Source organism: Camelina sativa, chromosome 3 (genome assembly GCF_000633955.1).
Source record: "Camelina sativa cultivar DH55 chromosome 3, Cs, whole genome shotgun sequence".
NCBI classification, from domain to species: Eukaryota; Viridiplantae; Streptophyta; class Magnoliopsida; order Brassicales; family Brassicaceae; genus Camelina; species Camelina sativa.
In genome coordinates this window covers 15056829-15083233 of record NC_025687.1, presented here as the reverse complement: position 1 = coordinate 15083233, position 26405 = coordinate 15056829, and the positions used below count along the sequence as shown (strand labels likewise).

Genomic DNA, 26405 nt, shown 5'->3' with positions numbered 1-26405 from the left:
TATAGCACGTGATACACGTGTGCGTATGAGTACCAATAACAAACACGTCATGGTAGTTTCTAACTTGGATTTACAAAAGTAATTAGGTTGCTTTGCTTGGGTTCACCTTGGCTTCACAACCAAAAAAAAAAGAGTAGTAGTAATATGTTCATTTGGGTAATTAAACGACCTTCATTCCTCGAGTTAATAATAGAAAACCATAACACAAAAGATAATTATTGGACCAGCTTTGTTTGTTGTTATTCCTTTTCCGGACAAGGACCACTTTTTTTGGTTACCGTATCAGCTGTCTTATTGTTATATCACGTGCCTTCAAATGAGTCGGTACAAATATTATAGGAATTGTTATACAAGAACATCAAATGACATGAGTCCATACATATCATTCTTGTTAATCGACATTTATCTAAGTTCGATCGGTTTTTATTATTAGACATTTATCTTAACCATCGGAACATGATAATAGCTTTTTAAGTTCTCTATATATTTCGATTTCTAAATCATAAGATAAATAATAACTTCACACAGTTTTAGACTTTTTGTTATATTTTTTGAATTTATACATGCGCACGCGTATTTAAAAAAAAAAATTACGTAAATTCTTTTGTCTATTTCCCAACATAATTATGTTATGATGCACATACGTAATTGTAATATTTGGAGTGTGTAAGTGAGCTAGATGCGTATATGCATGCCACGCAATGGGTATTTTGTGAACCGATACTGATATATCCAGTGTTCAAGCTTTAGTAAGTTTTAATATCGTCAATAAGTTGATTTTATGATAATATATAGTTTGGTAATTTCGGTTTATGATATAGGTATATGTAGCAAAGTCACATTTAATTCACGAAAAAGATATGACGACGCTTTTGACATTTGGTAACCGTGAAACTATATACTGTATAGTAATGAATTATAAACATTATCCAATAGGCAAAATTGAAAAGGATTACAATAAGTTAATTAAACTGCACCTCCTAGATTTAAATATTTATTTGATAAAATAAGATAACGTGTCTTTTAGAAAACTTAAGAAAGAAAAAAATCCCATTGGGGTTGTACGTATATATTTTTGTGTGTGTGATAAAAATGGAGTTTTCATCTCAAAACTCTCCAAATTAATTCTGACAATCTCAAAAGTCTCTCTGTCTAATAGAATATATTTTTCATTTTATTTTAAATCGAAAAAAGAGGTTTACAGTGTTATCCCAAACAAAACAAAATAATTACAAGGAAAACCTGGGTATTATCCACCCGAGCAATCCTTATTCGGATCTATTCACAAACCCGACAATTTAAAACAAAAAATAAATCAAAAACGATTGTAAAAAACCGCTATCTCCTTTTTTTCGAGCAAATCAATCGATTTGGGTGAAACTAAGTAGAACTAGGGTTTTCATATTTCAATCACGAGACAAAGCGATTAAGAAGATGGTGAAAAAAAAAGGCGGTTTGCCGAGAAGGAGCACTCGATTGAAGGAGAAGAGAGGGATAAATTCGAATCTGGGACAAATTATTCCGGTGGAAGAAGAAAGTGGGGTTCCGAGTCAGGGAAAAGAAGTAGGTTCAGGTTCGATTTCGGCGGCAATAGGAGGAGAGGGGGATTCGATCTTTGGGCAAATTATTCCTGTTCCAGAACCAACCATTGTTGTGAGTGAAGAAGGAGATAAAGTGGAAGAAGAAAGAGAAAAAGGAGAAAAAGGAGTAGATAACGAGGGGTCCACTTCTCTGGATTCAAGTAATGGAGAAGAAGAAGATGATGGAGAAGGAGAAGGAGACAGAGAAAAAGACGAAGAAGGAGAAGAAGAAGATGATGGAGAAGGAGAAGGAGTCGGAGAAGAAGACGGAGAAGGAGAAAGAGAAGAAGACGGAGAAGGAGATGAAGATATTGAAGGAAGTACAACCGGAAGTGACCACATTGATTCAAGTGTAAGTACTAGCATTTGTCATTTGGAATTGAGAAGGATTTTTGAAATTTAGGTAAAACTGGCAGAACTAGTCTGTGTAATACTGGTAACACTTGGTACAACTAGTGTTTTGTAAAACTAGCAGAACTTGTAAAACTAGCAGAACTTGTAAAACTATTGGGTGTAAAACTAGTAGAAATGGGTAGAACTCGTTTGTTCTAAAACTGGTATATCTAGCTAAAACTGGTTTTGTTGCAGGAATCAGAGGAGGAAACAGAAGCGATGCAACCTTTAGGAATGCACTTCAATCCGAGTGAGTACAACAAGAAAATCAAGCTATCGACAATGTGTCATATTTATGAAACTTTGTCAATGCTAGAAACCTTGGAGCATCCACTGACTAGTTATGAGAGTGATTGGTTTGAGAAGCATCCACAATTCAGTCACATTTTCCACATGCCAAGGGACCCAAACCACAAGCTTATGGGAATGTGGATGCTCCTTCTTCGAACGGCAAAAATAGAAAAAAAGAAGGAAGCATGGTTCGTTGTAAATGGTGTACCAATCCGTTATAGTCTTAGGGAACACACATTGATGTCTGGATTAGACTGTCGGAGCTATCCACTTCATTACAAGAGAGGCGGCAGTAACGTCTTGAAAAGGAAGTATTTTGGAAACAAAAAAAAGGTTAGACTTGAAGATTCGAGGAAAAAGCTTGAGGAAATGGAACCTGATCGTTCTCATGATAGGTTGAAGATGGCGGTCCTCTTGTTTCTAGGAAGCATCATTTTAGGCCAAACAAAAAACTCGGGGAAATATGCTAAGGGTGTGGATGATTTTTGTCTAAGAGCGGTGAATGATCTAGATTTTTGTAAAACTTTTCCTTGGGGGAGATTATCATTCGATCACATGCTAAATTCGATTTCACATACAATGAGCCATTTTGTGGATCTTCTAAACACAATGAAGAAAGATATGAAAATCCGTTTCGAAAAAATTTTCGCCAAGATTGATGGGCTTGAAAAAAGGATAGAACCGTTGGAAGAATATGTGAAGGAGGAAAAGAAAGCAAAGGTAAGAGACTCTAGTAATACTTGGTAATACTATAGTATAAGGTGTTAACTATATTTGGTTTCATGGCAGGCGCGTGCAGATGAAGAAGATGATCTCCATGTAGATCTACCAAACAAGCAGTCGGGTACTTCAAAAGTAGATGAAGGAAGAGAGAAGAAGAAGAGGAAGAGAGAAGAAGTAGCAGAAAGAAGGAAGACTAGTAAAACTATGTAAACCTATGTTATTTTCCTAAATTTGCCATCGTATTAATAGTACAACTATGTAAAACTATGTTATTTTCCTAGATTTGTCATCGTATTAAAACTATGTTATTTTCCTAGATTTGCCATCGTATTAATAGTAAAACTACGCAACACTATGTTTGTTATCTGGAAACCAACCACTTTGTATCCTTCGTAACAGAACCATTCAACAAGAGAATTCATAGAAAAAGATAGAACAACAAGAGAATTCATAGAAAAAGATAGAACAACAAGATAATATCAATCATAACACAACGTTTACTTGTTGATTAAATGGTTGAAAAAAGGAAAAAACCTTAAAATTATTGCTACGTGTACTTGTGTGCGTTCACACTGCGTGTTCACACACAGTTGTACCGATTAATTCAGTTGCACCAAAGTTTCACATAGTTGTACTTTAGGGGTTTTTGAGTTTAATCAGTTATACTAAATCTTAAAATTGATTTTTGTAGTTTTACAGTTGATTAAACTTAAGAAACATACAATTACAAGCTTTTATGTATTCATATGTTAAAAACTGTATTTCTATAACTTTATCATCCTTACTTGGTTATTATTTACAAAGAGACATTGAAAGTGTATGGAAATACTTGTTGGAATTTCTCCATAATAATTCCAAATAGGTAAATTTTTATAAATTATTCATTTCTAGTAGAAAACTATGTAGAACAATTACACAATATGTTTTTCGACACTGGTTTTATGTTTTTGTAATTTATTCTCAATTTTATTATTTTTAGTATTACTAGTTTGACCATTTATACTATCTTCTATACCCATCGATTTCAGAAGGAAACATTAATGAACCTCAAATTAAGTTTCAACAAGGAGTTATGCCATAAAAAAGTAGAGTAGTCAAAACAAACACAATTGATACATGAATCAAACATGAACATTACAAGAATCTCCAACTACGGGTTTCAACATCTCCAAAAACCAATTCTAGCTTGCATCATTCTCACCATCAAGAACACCAAACGCCACCGGATAATGGTGACGATTAGGATTTTGAGCCGACGCAAAAACAAGAACACCCGCATAACCGTTCTTTAGAAAAGTTGCATCCATAGTTATAACTTTCCTCATGACTTGAAATCCTTCAACGCTAGCTCCCAAAGCTATGAACAAGTACATGAATGTATTATTCTCATTGCAATGCACATATGATCTTGTACCATGATTAACCTTCTCTAACATGTGCAAATAACATCGCAACATCTTGTAGCTTTCTTCTGGGCTACCTTTTAAATCACTAACAGCTTGATTTTTCCCTCTCAACACCGTGGAATATGATATATCAGCACCTAATCCTACCAGCTCGTAAACCCCAATTACATCCTTTTTTAGTACATTTGAGCACATAACACACCTTGTCCGACTTTACTATTTCAAAACTAAAACAGTTAGCGAATGACGCTCTATCCACCACCTCTTGCAAAGCCTTCTTGTTTGGAAATTCTTGAAGTTTAATCAGACCCAAGCCGTCATCCCATGGTTCAATAAACTTACACGGTTGAACAACAGGTCGTGGCTCAGTATATTCATCACCTTCATCACGTGATACAACTTCACCCTCTTTATTAGAATCACCTTCTACAGCCTTTTCTTCGCCTACGTAGACAACAATGACGTTAGGTCCGATTTCATCATCCTTCGAATGTTGGTTTTCAAAATTCATACCAACAGAACTTTCGTCCACTATGGGCACTGTGGGCACTATGGGCACTGTGGGCACTATGGGCACTGTGGGCACTGTGGGTTGAGGCTCGAAATGGATGACATTCACAAACAACATACATCTTCGCTTCTCATAATTAATGGAGTCTAGATAAACATTAACATCCTCATCATCATTAAGCTCACAATGTTCCAATGTTTCTACCAGTAGTGGCTTGTAGCTCAACTGCAACCGAATGTTACTTTCAACAAACCCAAGCTTCTTGTATATGCTTGCTTTTAACATCAACAATGTTATATTCCTCTTGAACATTATACTATACATGCGATCTTCAAATTTAAAAATGTAGGCTGACGTTCTCGCACATTGTATCCTGCCAAATCAACCAATATAAAAAAACTAAATTAGTACTACTAGTAGTTTTACTAGTTGTACTACATGAATCAGTATTACTAGTTTTACTAAATATACCAATATTACTAGTTTCACCACCATCTCTCTCCTATCAAAATCAAATCGAATGGTAAACGAGTTCTAACCTAATCTCCATAATTCACAGAAATCTAAAGCCAAATTCCTTTCTTATCTAATAGATAGCTCAATCCTTATCTAATAGATAGCTCAATCGACCCATAAACCTTTGTAAAACACCCAATGTGCTATGGTTTCTTCAGTCAAAATCCAATTAGATTTCTAAATTTTCAAATCAAAAATAAATTCAACCAAAAGCTGCTTTAATGTGAAGAACGCACCTACATTTCGAAGAACTTAATTCAACTCGAGTTGGTGAAGAAACGTGCCCAGTAGGAGCTCCGACGACGGAATAATCGCCGGCGGCTGGGTTGAGAGATTGGGTCTATCGGGTCGAAAGAAAATCGCCGATTATTGCGGGTTTTAGTTTTTTGTTTGTTTTTTTTTTAAATTTAATCAAAATCAGTAAAATGAAAAAGGGTAAAATTGTTTCACTATTTCTTAATAAAATAAGAGGGAGTATGAAGAATAAAGAGGGAGATACGAGATTTGTTAAAATTTGATAGAGGCTTTTGAGATGATCGCTCCATAAATATGTGTGTATATATATTTCTAAACAAGCATTATCTTGGATGCTACGGGATCTATTTGTGAACATCTTTTTCTTCGAGCCAAAGTCTAATGTTTGAACATATAAAAATGGAGTATAATTGATTAATTTCCAGTTGGACGCTAATTTGTTTTTTTTATTTGGTTACCCACAACGGTAAAGTACGTGACCGCATGCTATAAGTCTTATTATAGCCTAAAACGAACAGCGTCCTTTGATCTAATCAACGTGTTTAATTATAACTTTTCACAAGGGTCTAATCAAAAAAGGAACTGTTGATATTTAAATAGTGAATTTACTTGGGTTGAGGAAAAAGGAAATGTTGATATTTAAATAGTGAATTTACTTGGGTGGAGTCCTAGAGGCTAGCCACAGCGGAGTTCTTGTCCAAAAATATTTTTTTTCTGGTCGGGAAGAATGTGGTTAGACTTAGACGTAGTTGCGTAAATTTCCATTCGAAAACATATACTGGTTTCTAAGCTTTTAGAAGGTCGTCACGTACTAGAATCAAGCGATACAGTAATATGGAAAGTGAGTTATATTAAAAAAAACAAGAAATATAAACTCATTAGCAGACAATGTGCTATGCATGGCTCATTGCGTAGATCTAGTTCGTCCAAAAAAGCTAAATAATCGTTGACCTTCTCATATGTAACTTCGATAAAGCAATTTCATATGTCTTTGCTGGATTTACCAGTCATAAAATCATACAAGAAATATAAGTTAATTTTATTTCAAATGTAATCCAATATTTCATTTAAATCAATCCCGCACATTGTGCGGATTGATACCTAATACTTTAGTTATTTATGTTTTCTTTCACAAGAAGTTAAAGCCAAATTTGATCAGTTAGCCATCCACGGCAAAGCAATTGAACATGACTTTGGTTTTGCTTTGCATAGATGAAGTCAGGAGAAGAGAGTATATTCCATATCTGAACTAACGACGAGTTATGTTTTGTAACTTTTACCGTTCACCTCTAAAAAAAATACAAATTAATCATACGAAATTAAAAAAATTATGCATTATAAATTTGACACGATTATACACATTAAATTTTTAAAAAAATTTAAATGTAAAACATAGATTATCCATCACGAAAGCTTCAGTTTGATTTATTATTTGACAATATTTTACAAATTGATGGTAAAAAGACGGACACTATTACATATTATTTTTGATTTCGTATGATTGTTTTGTATTTTCTAACAAAAATTAACGACTCACAAGGTTTTTTTTACACAAAGTCCTTGTAATTAAATAATATGGTAGTTATAGTCCCTAATAGCATATTTACTATGAGATTATGTTGTTTTATTTTCTTAACCGGTATGTGACTCTTAATAATATTAAAAGAGAAGTACAAAATTAGATATGTCCAAAATGTTGGTTTTATTTAACTTCAATTGCCACTTAATTATGCATAATAGAGATGATTAATTGAAATTGACAAGGGTATAATTGAGTTATCGAAAATTCATTTAAAGATCCAATACTCGATTCTAGGATCTGCGTGTTTAGCATGGATCTTTAAATGGATCCTTAATTGTGAAACCCAAACTCTTATTATTTTGGTTAGCTGACTTTTATTTTATACCAACACAAAATATAATATATCTTAGATTTAATCTTATGAATTATCATATAAGTTATATGGTCATAACTCATAAGTCATAACATGTAACCGATGTAGGAAAATTGGTTTTGGCTGTAGCTAGATCATATTTAACTGTTTTACCTTTTAAATTATAAAACTAAACCTTATTTAAACATAGCTTTCAAATCAATTTTACAAGTATTATGATACACAAATTAAATTCCAAGTATTATTGTTAGTTAAATAACAAGTATTATGATTCAATCTTAAACTAAAAATGTTAAAAGTCTTGAAATAAAGTAAAAGTTTACATAACCAAAAAATTGTAAACAATCATGTACCTTTAAAAAAAAACATGTCGTTTATTTTAAATCTGGATCTTATGTTTAACCGAATTTAGAACAAAATATCTGTTTCTTTTTAAACGAGTCATGTAATTTGTGCTTTTTTTTGTAAAGAGCAGTAGAAATTTACAAGTTAATAAATTTAATTGGTTATCACTTATCACTTGAAAATATAGTATCCTTACTTTTTCAATTATAGTAGTTATCACAATTAAGAACATAAATGACATCAAATATATTAAAAACAAAACATATGATCATCTTTTATTTCTTTGTCCAAAAAAATGAATATCTTTAATTTCTAAAAATATAGTATAAATTGAAATAATAAATTATGTTCCAAACACGAAACTGTTATACCGCATTGTATCGCATCTTAATCAGTATCCACACTTAAACTTATCAATTAAACCAAAGTATGTTGGGTGGATGCGACTATGGGTCTAAATAGTTCAATCAAAACACATATTTTGATTTTCTACGGGTCAAAAATACATACTAACTGTAGGATGCTTTTCTACACGTAACAATTTTTTAAAATGTTGAGGGATGTGTCTATAGCATGATGGGTTTGAATTTTTGAACTATTAAACCAACGCTAAAACTATTACCTTTTCACTATCACATACTTATAAACATATGTTGTAATTAATTAAGTTACAAATTATATCATGTACTGCAAAATATACCAATCCATAAAAAAAATATTATATTATTTCGATTAACATTTCAAAATTTTTTAAAAATAAGAAAATACTAAAATTTAGTTAAAGCTTAAAATAAAATATCCCACAATTTAATTTACTGTTGGTTCGAACCTAGTTAGTAGATATAACTCCATCAACTATCAGTGTAGAAATGGAGATGTGAACAAATCCGTCTAAAACTCTAAATAGCCGACTAGTTCATAGCCATCATAAAAGAAAAATAAACTTGGCAGTTCCGAAGGAGGTCACTAATGCTGGTGAGTTTTGCAGAATTAATTAATCATATATGTACATTGAGAAGGGCTTGATTGTTGATATATGATGACTATATTAGAGATTATATCTCTGGTTTATGACCAAAAAAAAAAGAATCTCTGGTTTAGTATTATAGGTAAATCGATTAGTACAGTTTGATTATTATTAGTGGTTCAGTGACTTGTATTTAAGCTTTACATTGTACACACATATTTGATTTTTCACTCAATGAAAGTTTCACAGTGATTTGATATGGTATCACATCAAAATTCCCAACCTTCATTCACTATTTCCACTTAATTCAATTCTCTGATTCTAATCAGTTTTCGATTCTTCAGTCGATTAATTTTGAGATTTTGGCTCTTCCATATATATCAAAATAATTATGAAACCTTCATTATAGTGAAAATGTGTACAAAGCTAAAGCTTAAATAAAAGTAGAAAATAATCATTAGAAAAATGATGTTACAAGCTTTGTAGGGAGGACCTTAAGAATTCACTAATTACAATTTAATTACAAATTTACAACTTTAATAACATATGTCTATAACAAATATATTAAATAAAAAATTTCCTGCACGGCTGCACCTTCCACATATACTACCCACTACTAATAATGGATAGTGCTAAGTTACTAATACTAATGAATTGTATTTGTATCTCTGTAATGATTCTAACAAATTAAAAAAAAAAGAAAAAAAGTAAAAACACGAGTCATAAACATGGAATTAAATTTAAATAAATTAGGTAATGTCGCCAAAAGACAAAGACAGTTTTAGTAAAATACAAATCCGAATTTAAAGAAAATATAATTAAAAGTGTTAACGCTAATAATCAAATTTATACTAATAAAATGTAGGAGCTATAAGTTCCTAAAGGCGTCCACATAGGATTTTAAACTTCCAATTGTAATTAGACACTTCACTAATTAACATTTTTTAAAATCTCCAGAATTTTATATATTAAAAATTATTTTAAACAACCAATCAGGATTTGACATGTCATTCATTAACATTTTTTAAATTTCCAGAATTTTTTAGAAAAAGGAAAATTTTAAATTTATGGAAATAAAAAAACTATGCACAATATCCCACATCGGCTATAAAAATTTTAGACAATAGTTCAGAACCAGTATAAATAAGATTAATATGCTTCCAACAACGAATGAACAGAAAATCTTGATTTATCACGCGTCCAAGTTTAAAAGTATATTCAGTTTGATCCGGTTTTTTGTTTGATCAAATTAAAACTTTAAAAAGTTTCAAAAAAAATAAATTATAAATATTGAAACTTTTAAAAGTTCTTAGCTTTTAAAAACTTTTTAAATATTATAAATATTATAATTTTTAAATTTGAAAATATTAAAAATATTGAAAATTTAAAAAGTTTAAATATTATAAATATTGAAACTTTTAAAAGTTCTTAGCTTTTAAAAACTTTTTAAATATTATAAATATTATAATTTTTAAATTTGAAAATATTAAAAATATTGAAAATTTAAAAAGTTTAAATATTATAAATATTGAAACTTTTTAAAATGTTCAAAATTTATATTTCAAAAACTTTTAAAAGTTTAAAATATTATAAATATTTATGTAAAACATAAATTATTTTATTTATCTAAGTTTGTGCTTTTTATTTCTTATGAGCTGTAAAACATATTTTTGTGTATGATTTTATAGATAAGTTGATATTTTTTCATTAATTTTTTTATCTTATTTTTTATTTTTATGAGAAAATAAATGATTTTGTTCTTGGAGTTTGATAGATTAACAAGTTGTGTGGTAGTCTAAAAAAAAGGTTTTTTTAGTAGAAAAAAGTGAAGAAGTTGATGAGGATGAAGAAGAAAAAGAGTATAGCGAATAACCAGACGGTAAAAGTAACGATGACGATTACCACAAAATTTGACAGTAGAAATGACAAGAAAGAATATGAAGAATAAAAAAACATTGAATAAAAAACACGAAAACATAGGTGGTAGCGTTTAATTGAAAACGAGTTAAATTTATGATGATTAAATTGTTTTGTTTTTCTGGTGGTCAAATAAATGGTTTAGGATATTTGAGGTCATCAGTTTAATTCGCCTCGCCTAGATGTCGAGTTAAATTCATGATTTTTTTTTATAAGATTTGATTTTATAACATAATTGATTTTTATATTTCGAAAAATTGTGTATCTGAAATTTAACTTTTTTCTTAATACTAATTTAAATTTTTTATAAGATAATATTTTACTATTATCATCAATTATATATAGTTTTCATCCAAATATATCAAATATATCTATGCGTAGCATGAGTTTAAAACCTAGTTAAATTAAAAAGAACAGCTAATTTTATGTAAATCCCTCCGCATCCGCATCCACATCCACATCCACATCCACATCCTCCTCGTCATCTAAACCCCAGTTCCTCCTCCTCCCTGTCTCTCTCTCTCTCTTTTTCTAAAAAAAGCTGGTTGCTTTACTCTGTAAAACCAGAGTAAAAAAAAAGAAAAAAGAAATCAGTTACTTCTTTCGTTTCTCTTAATCATCATCATCATCATCATCATCACCTGTAAAACTCAAAAACAAAATCAAAACTGGTCTGGTCATTTCGATAGCTTCGATCATCTTTGTTTCATTCTCCAGCTTGGGTTTAGTTTAGTGTGGAATTTTGATTCATTGGTAACGAATTGAACAGGGCCCACCAAACACCGTTAATGCTCTCTCCAGAACGTGGAAAACATTTTTCCTCTTTACTGAAGAATTTTCAGTTTTTAAGGCTTCTCTTTGAATAATAATAAAAATCCAAACTTTTTTGGGTTTTTTTTTTCTATAGGAAATTTTTAATATTTGCAAAATTCAGAGAAAAGTTTTAAACTTTAAATTGGATTTGTGTCTATTAGTTCAAAATTGGGATGCAGGACATAAGTAGATGGTTACCTTTTTTGTGTATTAATTGTTTTATTTCTCCTTTTAGGGATTTTTTTGTGTGTAGATTCTCTGGTTTTAGATGATACAAATGTTGATCTCTATAGCTTAAATTGATCGAATCCAAAAGTTACAATTGAAAATCTTTATCTGGGTTTTGAGGATTTAGAGGAGATTTTAGGGTTCTGGGTTTTTGTGTGTTATAGAGTCAAAAGATTAGATTTTTAGTTTCCTTGAGGAAGTAGAAATGGCGGCAAGAGTAGAAGCATCATCAATTGGTGGTGGTACTGGTGAGATTGATGAAGAGGGTGTTGATGGGAGAGGTACTATGTGGGATTTGGATCAGACACTTGATCAAAATATGGATGAAGAAGCTGGTCAGCTCAGGAACATGTATAAAGAAAAGGTTAGATACATAATTCTTGATTATATCTTTGTCTTGTTTATATCAAATTAAGCTGCCTTAGAGTGTTGATTTGTATTGGTTTTGGTTGTTTAGTATCTCTTACACTGTTTGCTAGTTTGCTACCTGCATTGGTATAGAGACATACAGAGAGAATTTTTAAGTTTGGGGGTATAATGTAGTTACGGTTTTGTGCAGAAATTCTCGGCGTTTTTGCTTCTGCAGCTTTCGTTTCAGAGTCTTGGTGTTGTTTATGGAGATTTGGGAACTTCTCCTCTATATGTTTTCTATAATACATTTCCTCGTGGGATCAAAGACCCTGAAGATATCATTGGAGCTCTATCTCTAATCATATATTCCCTCACACTCATCCCTCTCCTCAAATATGTGTTTGTTGTATGCAAAGCAAACGATAATGGTCAAGGTAGTATTTATATGTTATTTGTTCTTATATTCTCTCATTTGGTGTTTTTTGCTATGCGTTTTGTGTTGATTTGAATTGTCTCTTGTTTTGGTGAGTAGGTGGAACATTTGCTCTCTATTCTTTACTCTGTAGACATGCAAAAGTGAGCACAATTCCAAACCAACACCGTACTGATGAACAGCTTACAACTTATAGCCGTAATACATTTCATGAGCATTCTTTTGCTGCAAAAACCAAGAGATGGTTAGAAAAAGGCACCTCTAGGAAAAATTCGCTACTTATTCTCGTTCTTCTCGGTACATGCATGGTGATTGGTGATGGAATCCTTACTCCCGCCATTTCGGGTAATGTATCTATCCACGGACCTTCCAAATGTATACATTTTTGTTCTCTCTATCGGGAAAGTATTTCATTGTGTTTAAACCTGTTGCAGTCCTATCTGCTGCGGGTGGACTCAGGGTAAACCTTCCTCATATAAACAACGGTATTGATTACTACGTTTTAAGTCTCTTATATCTTGTACGGTGCCCATTTATGCGAGTGTTGATAATTGATTACTTTAGGTTTTTGATTGTTGTTACAGGTGTAGTTGTTCTTGTTGCGGTTGTGATATTAGTGAGCTTGTTTAGTGTACAACATTATGGAACAGATAAGGTTGGGTGGCTTTTCGCTCCCATTGTGTTTCTTTGGTTTCTCTTTATTGCAAGTATCGGTATCTTCAATATATGGAAACATGACCCAACCGTTTTGAAAGCCTTTTCCCCTGTTTATATATATCGATATTTTAAAAGAGGTGGTCAAGATCGCTGGACCTCACTTGGAGGCATTATGCTTAGTATCACAGGTAAGCCTTATCATATATGGTCTTCTTCTTCTTGTTACCCTTTTTGTTATTCATTTTTGTTTGTTTGTTGTGTCGATCTATTTTCAGGGATTGAAGCTCTCTTTGCAGATCTATCGCACTTTCCAGTCTCGGCTGTGCAATTGGCTTTTACTATTATTGTGTTTCCTTGCCTCCTTTTGGCCTATAGTGGACAAGCTGCGTACCTTAGAAAGTACCCTCATCATGTAGAAGACGCATTTTATCAATCCATTCCAAGTCTGTTATACTTCCTTCCTTTGTTAAGTTTTTGTTTCTGTTGAGGGATATCTCTATGGTCAGTAGATTCTGATGGAAGTTTCTGTTTTCCTTGTTGCAGAAAATGTATATTGGCCAATGTTCGTCATTGCAACTGCTGCTGCAACAGTTGCAAGCCAAGCCACAATATCTGCAACTTTCTCATTGATCAAGCAAGCTTTGGCTCACGGTTGTTTCCCTAGAGTTAAAGTCGTGCATACTTCCCAGAAATTTCTTGGTCAGATTTACGTTCCAGACATCAACTGGATCCTCATGATTCTTTGCATAGCTGTCACTGCCGGATTCAAGAACCAGAACCAGATAGGAAATGCTTATGGGACTGCAGTTGTGATTGTCATGCTCGTGACAACGCTTCTCATGATGCTGATAATGATACTTGTTTGGCGATGCCATTGGGTTCTAGTCTTCTTATTTACCTTTCTATCCCTTGCCGTGGAATGCACTTACTTCTCGGCGGTGCTCTTCAAAGTTAACCAAGGCGGATGGGTTCCGCTGGTCATCGCGGCCGCGTTTCTCGTCGTCATGTATGTCTGGCACTATGGAACACTCAAGAGGTATGAGTTTGAAATGCATAGTAAAGTCTCAATGGCTTGGATTCTTGGGCTTGGTCCTAGCCTTGGTCTTGTCCGTGTTCCTGGGATAGGCCTTGTTTACACCGAGCTAGCTAGTGGAGTCCCTCACATTTTCTCTCATTTCATCACAAACCTGCCGGCAACTCACTCCGTTGTGGTCTTTGTCTGCGTCAAGAACCTTCCCGTCTACACTGTCCCCCAGGAAGAACGGTTCCTTGTAAAAAGAATCGGACCCAAAAACTTTCACATGTTCCGCTGCGTCGCCAGGTATGGATACAGAGACTTGCACAAGAAAGACGACGACTTTGAGAAACGTCTCTTTGAAAGCCTCTTCCTTTTTGTCCGCCTCGAATCAATGATGGAAGGTTGCTCGGATTCAGACGATTACAGTGTCTGTGGAAGCCAAAAACAACAGTCCAGAGACGGGGTTGGGAATGGGAACGAGATTAGGAACGTGTCGACGTTTGATACATTTGATTCTATAGAGTCGGTTATAGCTCCATCAGGTGCAACAAAACGGACGAGCAACACCATAACAGGGTCGAGCCAGATGAGCGGAGTAGGGGACGAGGTGGAGTTCATAAACAGGTGCAGAGACGCAGGAGTGGTGCATATAATGGGGAACACAGTGATCCGAGCTAGGAGAGAGGCGAGGTTTTACAAGAGGATAGCTATTGATTATGTTTATGCGTTTCTTAGGAAGATTTGTAGAGAGAACAGTGCCATTTTCAATGTTCCTCAGGAGAGCCTTTTAAATGTCGGCCAGATTTTCTATGTATAGAAACAATGCATAGATGCTTCATGTAAAATGTTAGGCATGATTGTTTTGATTATATAATAGTATGTTGTTTGAAGCTGTTTAAAGAAAAAAAATGACCATATAATACAAATGGAAAATGTCTCTCTTTGTTTGAGGAAAGGAGCTAAAAAAACAAAAATCCTGAAATGAACAATAAAAGATTTTAAAAGTGGCCTATACAGGGATCGAACCTGTGACCTTCGCGTTATTAGCACGACGCTCTAACCAACTGAGCTAATAGGCCATTTGTTAGACATTTGATACGTTGTATATTTATTTTTATTAGTGTGATGTCATTGTCATGTTAACAGGAACCATAGGAAGGAAGTACGAAGATGATGTAGAGCTTAAAAATGTCATTGGTATTAATTTACTTTTATACGCCAAGTAAGTTACGTTCACGATACCTTGGAAAAAGACACTCACTTCACTTGCCACTACTACTAATTCTACTTGGCCAATACTAAAATATTTAATGCATATGGAGGCGCATCTTTTTCACAACAACATTCAAGATAGGTCTCAACAGCTTATATTAAAAGAAACTTTTAAAATACACATTTCTTATGTTTCCAATAAAAATGAAATAAATACTAATAAAGAAAACACAACAGTTTCAAAGTTTTATATTAGTACAATTTTTCCTTTTGCAAAACATAAACGCAAATGACAAAAAGGTTGTTCTTTTTGGTTGTTTATCTTTATCTCTTTGACGTGTACAATTGCAATTAACAAATAAATTTAATACATATAGAGACGCATTAACCTGTTTTCACAACAATATTAAATGTAGGTCTCGAATTATATGAAACGAAAAATTTGAGATTTCTATTTTTAGTGTGCAAAAAAAGAAACAAACTTTTATTAAAAGTAAACTAGAAAACTTAATTAATTTATAGATTGCGATATTACACATGAAAATGACCGATCATGCATGTTATAAAACGACACACATGCATGAGTCCAAAAATACATTTAAACAATGCTAGGCGAAAGAGATATTACTTAAAAGACCATATTCGAAATATGATCATCACTGAGAAAACGGCTGCCAGCAGTTGTTCCACCACTATCAACAGCTGCCACAGTCTACAGCCACAGCCGCTAAAACAAATGTTACTGCAACTTCAAGCAAAATTGAGAGTGATTAAGTGGATTGTATTATTATCAGTTTTGACAGTTTTGCTGTCTCTAACTGTTTACTATTTGACGTCTCTTGTTCAGCCACTGCGTCTACCGCTGCAGCAAATCTCAAGCTTTTCAGCGTTTGTGCCGCCGGTGATCGCGGCCAAACAGAGACTTAACAATACTGATAACGTTTGTAACCTTCATTTTATGATCTACATATTTATCATATATCAAGTTTACGTATACAAATATATATGCACGAAAAATACGATTTATATATCAAGTTTTCGTTTTTTTTTTTGCATTTATAATACGACACACGTCTGTATTGTTATATATTATTAATATTTATCTTATAAAATAGTATATACTATAGACACACATATATATATATATATAATTTTGAAGAATTTTGTTGTTGAATTTAAATTGAGCATTTTAAATCAAGTACCTAGTTTTGTTTGGTTGATAGATTGAGGCAGAAGATAGGATAAATTTGGCAAGAGTCCTAAGGGAAGCAGCGACCAAGGAGAAGACGGTGATAGTGACGATAATGAATCAGGCGTGGGCGGAGCCAAATTGGATGTTTGATGTGTTTCTTGAGGGATTTCGAATCGGCATAGGAACGGAGAGGCTACTCCCCCACCTTTTGGTGGTGTGTTTAGATGATAAAGCCTACACACGGTGCTTGGAAGTCTTACCCCGCCGGTGCTTCTTTCTGAAGACTACCGGAGTTGATTTCTCCAGCAAGAAGCGGTTCATGGTGCCGGATTACCTCAAGATGATGTGGCGCCGAACCGAGTTCTTAGGTTCTCTGCTTAAGCTTGGATATAACTTCCTTTTCACGGTAGCTCTCTAAGCTTTACATCTTTGATTTTGGTTTTACATTTGGTTATTCAACTAGGTTAAGTTTGGTTATTTATCTCGATCGATTTATCTTGAAAGTGAATTTGTATATACATATGCTAATATTGTTGTTGTTGTTTTTTTTTTTTTTTTTTTTCTGCCAAAGGACATGGATACAATTTGGCTAAGAGATCCATTTCCTCGATTTGTTGCGGATGCAGATTTTCAGATCGCTTGCGATGTGTTCTTCAACGGGAATCATAGCGACACCCACAATTCAGCCAATGGCGGATTTAAATTTGTCATATCAAACCGCAGAACAATCGAGTTCTACAACTATTGGTATGAGTCCAGACTAAGATTCCCCCGCGAAAACGAGCAGGACGTGCTTAACCGGATCAAAGATGATCAGTACGTGAAAAAACTCGGACTCAAAATGAGGTTTCTCGATATGACACACGTTGGGAATTTTTGCCAACGAGATTGGGATATTACCAAAGTTTGCGTAATGCATGGGAATTGTTGCATTGGACAGGATAATAAGGTCAAGGATTTAAGACAAATGTTGAAGGATTGGACGAATTTTGTGTCTGATGGCAACGGGAAAGGAGGGTTTGGGCAGCCAATTAATTGCCGGAGAAGTTGAAAGATAGATGTTTCACAGAAAGCACAAAAGGATGGGTTGTTTCGGCCGTTATTTTATACGTTGGTGAAATTAAGTAAAGATAGCCAAATTAAGAGTCGAAGATAAATTTGCTTTTTAAAATCATTATACTAGATTGAACTCGCCCCAGTTGTTGTTTCTTTGTACATGCAAAGTGGTAGTATGCAAGTTTTTTTTTCCTAGTCTAGAATCCAAGTTACCTGTTTGTACTTACTTTCTCATGGTTGGGCATGAATGATGTCCAAGGTTGCAGCATGTTTGGTTGTTATGCATGTCCTTGACCGGGATGTCGAGTTGAGATTCTGAGACAATAAAAGACATGGGATAACAACAGAGTATATATCATGAAAGAAGTTTTGTGAAAACAAAGTGGATTCAAACATTAATTTAATTAATCTGCTCTCCAACATAAGAATCATGGAGATGATATCTAGGAAAATATTAACAAGTTCAAAGGAAAATAATATGACTAAAAAAAAAAGGTAAAAGGAATCGAATGGGTTAATTAGTAGATAAGTCCACAAACGAACCTGTAAAAAAAAAAGATTCTAATGCATTAGCAGCCAAACTTTAGCCCGCTGCTAGAAACTTTAAATCCTCAACATGGTCTACAAAGGTTCGAACTCTATATCTCTCAAACTTTTCAAATCCTTTGATTTCAACTCTTCGAAGAGTGTAGCTATCAAGATTGAAGTAGAAAACATAGAATGGGTTAGAAGATGTATACTCCCTCGACAAAACAACTTCACCAGTAGAAGTCACTCCAGCAATGTGAACAGAGGCATTAACGTTTCGGTTCTCCCACAGTTCCGGCAAATTGTAGACACGTTTCGAAAACTCCCGCTTCACGGCATCCTCTAAAACCCATAAAGACAACACAAGGCTAAGCCTTCCATCTACAGCATCATTAGCACGCCACTCACTCTGAATTCCTCCTAACTTACCTTTGAAATTAACCAAAACACTAGGCCTTGACCAAAGTCCAATGCCATTAACTTCCGGAATCCACATGAATCACTCAGACCTAAAATCAAAGGAAACTATCACCACAGCCGAACCTTCTACTACTCGACCTATATAATACAAAACACCATTGATACATATCCCCTCAGACAAAGGATAATGGAGACATCTCCGTTTTTTCAACCTCCACTGTGCAGTTCCTAGTGTCAAAATCCAAGCCTCATGGATTGCAACGTCTTTAGCATGGCTCATGACCAGTACCTTAAATTGTTTTAGAATCGGATCATACCCAAAAAAGTTATGCACCAACTCCTTGGTCACTTTAGGTTTTGGTAAACTTACGTGTTGTCCCGTGCTAGGTTTACATATTACAGGTAATCTATCCACCGAGAACGGTGAATTAAGGCAATAGACCAATCCAGAGACAGCATAACAATTTTGTAAACGCCAATCTGCGGGGAAACTAATATGAAACTCGGCGGTTACTACAAGAGACGAATCCTCAGGATTCTGTAACTGAGTAGATGAGCAGAAGATCAACTCACCGGATTTTTCAAGGGAGATTAATAGACGTGGTCTAGCTGATGATCTCGTTAGGAACAACTCTGTGAAATAATGACGGCGAAGCGTTGACTCCCAGAATTTGGAAGCGCGACGAAACCTTGAAACTGTTTTCGCTGAAGATCTCGAGAGTATCTCGAGCATGAGATCAGTTGAGTCGATCGAGGTGGGAATCTTTCTCTTCATCGAGATTTTTGTGTGTTGCGTAGGAGAGAAGATAGGGTTTACAAATTGGAGAGGTTGTGGTATCTTTATAAGGGAGATTTGGAAATATATTGAAACAATGCGTGGAATGAAAAGGACAGATTAGTCTTTTTTTTTTGGTCGGAAAAAAAAATTTAAAAATCAATTAGGATAATCACAAAACAATTTTGGATTTAGGAAAACAATTGGGCCAAAACTAAAAACAAAAGTTATAAACTATTTGTTGTATTTTACTTTTATTTTTTTAATGTTTGAAGCTTTCCCCTCCAACTTATAGGAGAACATATTGGATTAAAGCATAGTAAGATTTACGAAAGTTGTGACACAAATGTATCTTGTACGTGTAACACATATATACAGTTGTTTACGTATTTTATTTTCTTTAAAAAATAATTAATGGTACATCTCTGGGTAACACATTGACCCTCTGTATGTATAAATTATATATGTAATCTTATCTAACCAATAAACTCGAGTGTTCACCATATTTACAAAAAAAGTTATTGAAGCTCGATGGGCGAATGAAAATTAACATTGCACCCAAGCATATACATGCATGGTGGTTGTCGTGCTAGGAGAGATCTGAGGAAACATATTTACATGGAAAAAACAAAATTGACAGAACCGGTACAGTTTCTTATATATCCAATTGTTCTTGTGACTTGCGAGGTTTGTTTAGATTAGAATGAATTAAAAGCGGTTTTACGAAACAATTTTTTTTCTTTTTAAAAGCAAGAGTACTAAAGATATTAACATAACACAATTAATTAGGACATTAACAGGATAACCAGAAAAGAAGAGTGTTAAGCCAACGTTGAAACTCACACGAAACATGTAAATGAGAAGTTTGACAGGCTATGAAACCTTGTGATTGACTTTGCCGGCAATCTCAAGAATAAGATCAGTTGCGATAGGTTCCAAGTTTTCTCCTCTTTTCATCGATTTTGAACATCGTTGATTGCCTTGGGACATGCTTGTATCGTAAGCGAGGTTGTTCTCACTTATTGAATAACAACGAAGGAGAAAAATAAAATAAAAAACTAGGGTTGACGAACAAATAAGGATGATCAAGGCACGTGATACGTTAAGAACTAAGTAAAGAGAGAAACACACATAAGTTGTGGCTGCTCTGTTTTCTTAATTCAGAATTTAAAGGGAAATATTTCAACATCCAATTTCCAATATGATTTTAAAAACTTTACATAAACATTTACATATTTTTATTGATATTTAGGGCATATATTAAAAGCTTTATGGCCTTTGCTTCTTCTAAATCCTAGGTTGTAATGATTCTTTAAAAAATAAGAATACATATGTATTGCAATCATTCAAGTATTAAGTAGTTTGATTGACAATAAATCAATAAAAATTCTATGAATTCAAGTAGCGCTTAGTCCTCCTAACATTCTATCATATTACCTTTTGTATGACAAAGAAATTTAGAATCTTGACTGTTGAACATTTAGAAAAAGTCGTCAATATGTCTAGTTTTTTTGTAACTTCAATTATGCTAAATCTTTTGTGGTAAATTCAAAGTATGTTAACTAAGAGATTTTTAAATTTTTTTCAGCAGATATTTTTTTTATAGGAGATAATTTGTTTTTCAGAAGGAGAGAATTCTTTATATTAACTCAGAGATCGTTTTACTAAAATGATATTTTGTTGCATTTCGTTTCAATAATATATCATTGCTTTCAAGTTTTTTAAAACGATGAATGTTATGAGAATAAAAGAAAGATAATTTTTGTTGAATTGAAAGAAAAAAATGCACATGTTCTATATTTCTATATTTTTATTGCTCATTTGGTTGCGAGTCTTGCGACATGATTTGTATAAAGAATCTTATTGCACATTAATTTTTTTGTTTAAAAAATGGCAAATGTGTGTTGTGGGGTGTGTGTGTTTTGTGTTTTCCATTAATTTTAATAATTTCATGGTTAAGGGCTTGCAGCATGTTTTTAATCTGTTCAGTGTTTATTATTTTTAATTTTTTGAATGCTCAAGTTACTTATTAATCTTACGACAGGCTGCAAGCTCTTTCCATTGTGATCTATGATTTGCTATTTTGCTTGATACTCAAGTTTTGGGATGAAAGAATTCGCATATGGCGTTACAATATATCATTAGTCAAGACTTCAATCTCCGATGATAATTGTTCTACTTCATGACAGTTTTGAGTTGATCATGTTGTTTCTTTTACGCCAAGCAACATAATCAACTTGTCAATGTCAAAGAGGAGTATCTGGCTTGAGGAGTAAAGTAAGCAATTAGTTTTGGCACCAGTAAATTTTAATCATCATCTAAAAGACGCATAGCCTCAAAGATTAACGCTCTCAATCTTGTTTCTCGTGAGCAACGGTCGTCACTTGATGATCTCCTCTAGATGATGTTGATGATGTGCTTTGTTCTGGTCGGCTTATAGACGATGTTGCCGCATATGTTGTCTGCATGACATCAAACCTAAGATCCTCAACATGGTCTACAAAGTAGTAAAATCTATGCTCGCAAAACCATTCTTCCCCTTCTCTTATACCTTGGATTTCAACACTACGGAGAGTGTTCCTTTCGAGATTAAAGTAGTAAACATAAAACGGTTTATAGAAAGGGTTTGCCAAAACAATTTCACCTGAAGCAGTCGCCCCAACAACACCAATGGAACTGTCATCCTTAACCACATTATTCTCATCCCTCAAAGTGTAGGCATATGCCGTCAATTCCTCTTTTCCGACATCTTCTAGAACCCATATATGTAACTTAAGGAGAAATCTATCTTTACAACCATCCTCCAACATTATCACACCTACTTTACCCTTATAGTTGATCAATTTAGTAGGCCACCTCATGAGTTCTACCTGTAGTAGTAGAAACTTGAATTTCTCAGACCTAACATCAAAGCAAACTATCACTGCATTTAATTCATCAGTTTGTTGAGCTAAGTAATACACAACTCCATTGATGCATATCCCTTTACACCAAACAAAAGGATCATGGTTTGAAGGACATTGGATATTCCTCCACCTCATTTTTCCAGTTCCTAATGTCAAAATATGAAAAACCAATTCAGTACCGACTCTATTGTATATGACCAAAACCTTATATTGCTTTTCAATTGGATCAAACCCTAAAAGGTCAAGACAGCTTATGTCCGTTAATCCTGGTGGTAAGATCGCATATTGCCCCGTGCTAGGGTTACATATCACACGCATCCGCGTATCAAGGAAATAGATCAAACCGGAAGCATAGCTAAAATCGTTTGGGTTTCTGCCTTCAAAGAATTTCATATGAAAACTGTCGGCTACTACAAAAGACGACTTCCCATTATGATTCTGAGGCTGAGGCGGCGTTGAGAAGAAGCTCCATTGATTGCCTCGTTGGACCTTAATCAATAAGAGACGTGGATTAGATAAGGATCTGGTGTGGAACAACTCGGTGAAATCTTTACGGCAAATAATGGACGTCCATAGCTTCGACACGCAGGAAAACCTCTTTATTGACTTTGCTGGCAATCTCGAGAGTATCTCGTAAATGAATCATTGGGGAGGGAAACTGAGTTTGCTCCTCTATTCATAATCGTCGTTGTATTAGTTTGCTTGTCGGAGAAAGAGAGACTCTGACTTTATATATAATGAAAAACTCTTAGGGCGTTATTAATTGGGAGATGAATTTGTGTAAGTTTTTGATTGTAAAAGTGGAGAGATTTTTAATTTTTTAAAATAGATTTTTACCAAATTTGTCAAATTTTGTTTTACTTGTTTATAGATTATCATTAACTTGTTTTCCTCCAAAAGTTACTTTACAAGGTAATACATGTACTTTTCTTAAAAGTTTCAAAATATTATAGATTCCAACCTTAAAGTATGTTAAGGTGAGAAATTGTTTTTTTTTTCAACCAAATATTAATTAGAAAAAAAAACTTAATATTGGTCGTCCAAATAGGACGATAAAAGTTTATAAAAACAATATTTATTACCTTAATTATAAATACATTAATTAGATTCCAACCTTAAAGTATGTTAAGGTGAGATTGTTTTTTTTTTCAACCAAACATTAATTAGGAAAAAAAAACTTAATATTGGTGGTCCAAACAGGAGGATAAGAATTTATAAAAACAATATTTTTTAAAAAAGCAAAGATATCTTTTTTTTGTAAAGGATATTTCTTTTACTTAAATAATATTCTATAATTAACTAATTAAATTAATTCTCTCTATTAAGTTTAACAATTTCCATTTTATTCAATTTTTTTTTATAGAATTTCTATTAGAAACAAGATGTTTACAACAAGAGGTGATAGGTCTTAACTTAATGCTTGAAACATGTTTTTGCTATCTTGAACCAATTTTTCCTCAATAGGTTCTTTTCCAAGGTAATTAAGTTCGTAAAAGTAAACCAAAGCAAACAAGAATACTTGTAGAAGTCTTAAAAGAAATTTAAAGCATTTTGTAAGATAAAGCATTAGTTTTGCTCACAACTCCCAAGTAATGTTTTACACAATTAGGACATGATAACCAGAAAGAACAAAATGCTACGTCAACGTAATAATAAAACCCACACGAAACATGTAAACGAGAAGTCACACTCACAGCTAAAATTTGGGTTGGCTTCCAAGATCAGATTAGACATGTCCTCTCGGTTGGATAATAATTCGTATTTGTTCTTCATAGGTGGAGCAGAGTTACAGTCTTACAGAGGTCACGCGATGTATGCCTAGTACATATTAAGATCCTCTACATAGTAAAGATGATGTTGATGTTGGTGCCTGTTGGGTTACGCTTCTATTCTGGTGGGTTTATTGATGTTGCAGCATGTGCTATCTTCAAAGTATCGAACTTATGAAGATCCTCGACATGGTCTACAAAGTAGTAAACTCTAGGATTGTTATACCATTCTTCCTCTTCTCTAACGCCTTGGATTTCAACACTTTGGAGAGTGTTCCTTTCGGGACTGAAGTAGAAAACATAGAACGGTTTACATGTCGTTGTCTTGGCCAAAACAATTTCACCTGAAGCAGTGACCCCAACAACGTGAAGATTTTTGTAAACCTCAACGACTTTATCCTCAGACTTCAAAGTGTAGGCATATTTCGACCATTCCTGTTTCTCGAGATCCTCTAGAACCCACAAACATAATTCTAGGGGAAATCCACCATCCTCAGCATACTTCCAGTTGATCACACCTAATTTACCCTTATAGTCTATCAATTCACAATAGCGGCATAGTATATCATAAGTTTTATCTAGCAACTTGAACTTTTCATTCCTAACATCAAAGCAACCTATCAGATCATCCACTGACAAGCCTTTGTCCATTCGATTGATTCTTTCGCTTCTTGATAGTTGATAAGTTCATCATTTAACGACAGGAGAAGGATTTCACATTCTAGACCAGCTAGAAGAACATAGTCGGCAAGATAACTAGGCGGATTGTGTTGTCGACTTGATCTTCTAAGAGGAGCTGGATTTGTTTCAATGTTTTCATGATCCTGCACTTCCTCTTCTTCTGCAGTTTCTTGATCCTCTGTGGGTTGAGAACTGTTGTCAGTGAATGGTCCTTGTCCACTGTCTATAGTTTCTCCCCATGTCATTTGAAACATCCCTGGTTGATCTCCTTTGTTTTCTACTCCCTTCCAAGTCCAAGACTCCTTCTCATTGAACACCACATCGTGACTTACTACCACTCTTCTCGTTGTTGGATTGTAAAGTCGATATGCCTTAGATCCTGGTTCTATACCGAGGTGGACAAGTGTTTATGATCGATCATCTAGCTTTTTCAACTGCTCTGCTTCTACCTTTGCATAAGCGATGCAGCCAAAAATCCTGAGATGCTCGATACTGGGCTTTCTTTCTCTTAAGCATTCATACGGTGTTTGATTTTTTAGAGCTCGAGTAGGAACTCTATTGATCAAATATGTTGAATGCCTTACAGCTTCTCCCCATAAATAATTTGGAACATTCATTGCCTTAAGAATGCTTCGAGTCATCTCCATTAATGTCCAGTTTCTCCTCTCAACAACTCCATTTTGCTGGGGAGTGTAGGGTGCTGTAAGATGCCTTCTGATTCCGTTTGCATTACAAAAATCTTGGAAATCTCTTGATGTAAACTCTCCACCTCTGTCTATGCGTAGAGTTGCAGTTTTCTTGTCGCATTCCGTTTTGACAAGAGCTTTAAACGACTGAAACTTCTCAAAGGCTTCACTCTTCTCTTTGAGCAAGATTGTCCACATATATCTGGTGTAATCATCCACTATCACAAAGATATACTGATTTCTAGCAAGTGTGGCTGGTAATATAGGTCCACAAAGATCGGCATGTAATAGCTCCAATGCTCGTGTAGACCTATATTGAGTTGCAGTTGGAAAAACATGTCTCGTTTGCTTTCCTACCAAACACGATTCACACAGTACTTTCTTACTTGTGATTTTAGGCATACCTCGTACCATCTCTTGTGTGGACATAGAGTTCATCGTCGTGAAACTTATATGGCCAAGTCTCGCATGCCACCTCCATGAATCATCATCAATCCTTGAGTGTAAACATGTTGGTTTTCCTATCTTTAGACTGATCTTGTACAGTCTATTGGGAGAACGAGTTACTTTGACCAACAAACATCCATTAGGATCTCGTAAAGTGAGATAATCTGCTCTCATTCTTACATCACAGCCATATTCTGTAGCTTGTCCTAAGCTAAGAATATTGCTCTTTAACATCGGAATGTAGTAGATGTCTGTTAAAAGTCTCTGTTCTCCGTATTTTCCTTCAAAAAGGATTGATCCTTTTCCTCCAATGCTGACACAAGATCCATCACCAAACTTCACTGTTCCTTTGATGTTCTCATTTAGTTCAGAAAAGTATCCTTTCTCTCCTGTCATATGGTTGCTTGCACCATTATCCAAATACCAGATTCCAT

General features: G+C 34.0%; 3 protein-coding genes, 1 non-coding gene and 2 pseudogenes across 4 annotated transcripts; 2 read left to right on the top strand and 4 right to left on the bottom strand.

Moving 5' to 3' along the window:
• On the top strand, positions 11249–15202 carry LOC104777150 (potassium transporter 10-like). The gene is made up of 7 exons (XM_010501361.2): positions 11249–12204; positions 12400–12625; positions 12724–12969; positions 13059–13109; positions 13209–13469; positions 13557–13724; positions 13825–15202. The coding sequence occupies exons 1-7, from the start codon at positions 12046–12048 to the stop codon at positions 15114–15116; spliced, it is 2403 nt and encodes an 800-aa protein (XP_010499663.1). The 5' UTR covers positions 11249–12045; the 3' UTR covers positions 15117–15202.
• On the bottom strand, positions 15305–15378 carry TRNAI-AAU. The gene has a single exon. It is a non-coding gene; the product is annotated as a tRNA-Ile (tRNA).
• Positions 16112–17981, top strand: LOC104777149 (uncharacterized protein At4g15970-like). The gene is made up of 3 exons (XM_010501359.1): positions 16112–16451; positions 16735–17109; positions 17275–17981. The coding sequence occupies exons 1-3, from the start codon at positions 16161–16163 to the stop codon at positions 17752–17754; spliced, it is 1146 nt and encodes a 381-aa protein (XP_010499661.1). The 5' UTR covers positions 16112–16160; the 3' UTR covers positions 17755–17981.
• On the bottom strand, positions 18343–19482 carry LOC104778995 (putative F-box protein At1g31090). Its single transcript, XM_019240230.1, has 2 exons — positions 18831–19482; positions 18343–18767 (listed from the first exon to the last, which is right to left on the bottom strand). Exons 1-2 carry the CDS (start codon positions 19480–19482, stop codon positions 18343–18345), a joined length of 1077 nt encoding a protein of 358 aa, XP_019095775.1.
• Positions 21729–23068, bottom strand: LOC104777147 (annotated as a pseudogene).
• Positions 24275–26405, bottom strand: part of LOC104778994 — a 4560-nt pseudogene continuing 2429 nt past the window's right edge.

Excerpts from the sequence above, each read along its gene's own strand:
- LOC104777150 (XM_010501361.2), top strand. The coding sequence starts at position 12,046 with ATGGCGGCAAGAGTAGAAGCATCATCAATTGGTGGTGGTACTGGTGAG. Across the intron at positions 12,970-13,058 it reads CCTTACTCCCGCCATTTCGG|TCCTATCTGCTGCGGGTGGA; the intron begins GTAATGTATCTA and ends AACCTGTTGCAG. Across the intron at positions 13,725-13,824 it reads ATTTTATCAATCCATTCCAA|AAAATGTATATTGGCCAATG; the intron begins GTCTGTTATACT and ends TCCTTGTTGCAG.
- LOC104777149 (XM_010501359.1), top strand. The coding sequence starts at position 16,161 with ATGATCATCACTGAGAAAACGGCTGCCAGCAGTTGTTCCACCACTATC. Across the intron at positions 16,452-16,734 it reads GACTTAACAATACTGATAAC|ATTGAGGCAGAAGATAGGAT; the intron begins GTTTGTAACCTT and ends TTTGGTTGATAG. Across the intron at positions 17,110-17,274 it reads GATATAACTTCCTTTTCACG|GACATGGATACAATTTGGCT; the intron begins GTAGCTCTCTAA and ends TTTCTGCCAAAG.
- LOC104778995 (XM_019240230.1), bottom strand. The coding sequence starts at position 19,482 with ATGAAGAGAAAGATTCCCACCTCGATCGACTCAACTGATCTCATGCTC. Across the intron at positions 18,768-18,830 it reads TATAGGTCGAGTAGTAGAAG|TTAATGGCATTGGACTTTGG; the intron begins GTTCGGCTGTGG and ends GGATTCCGGAAG.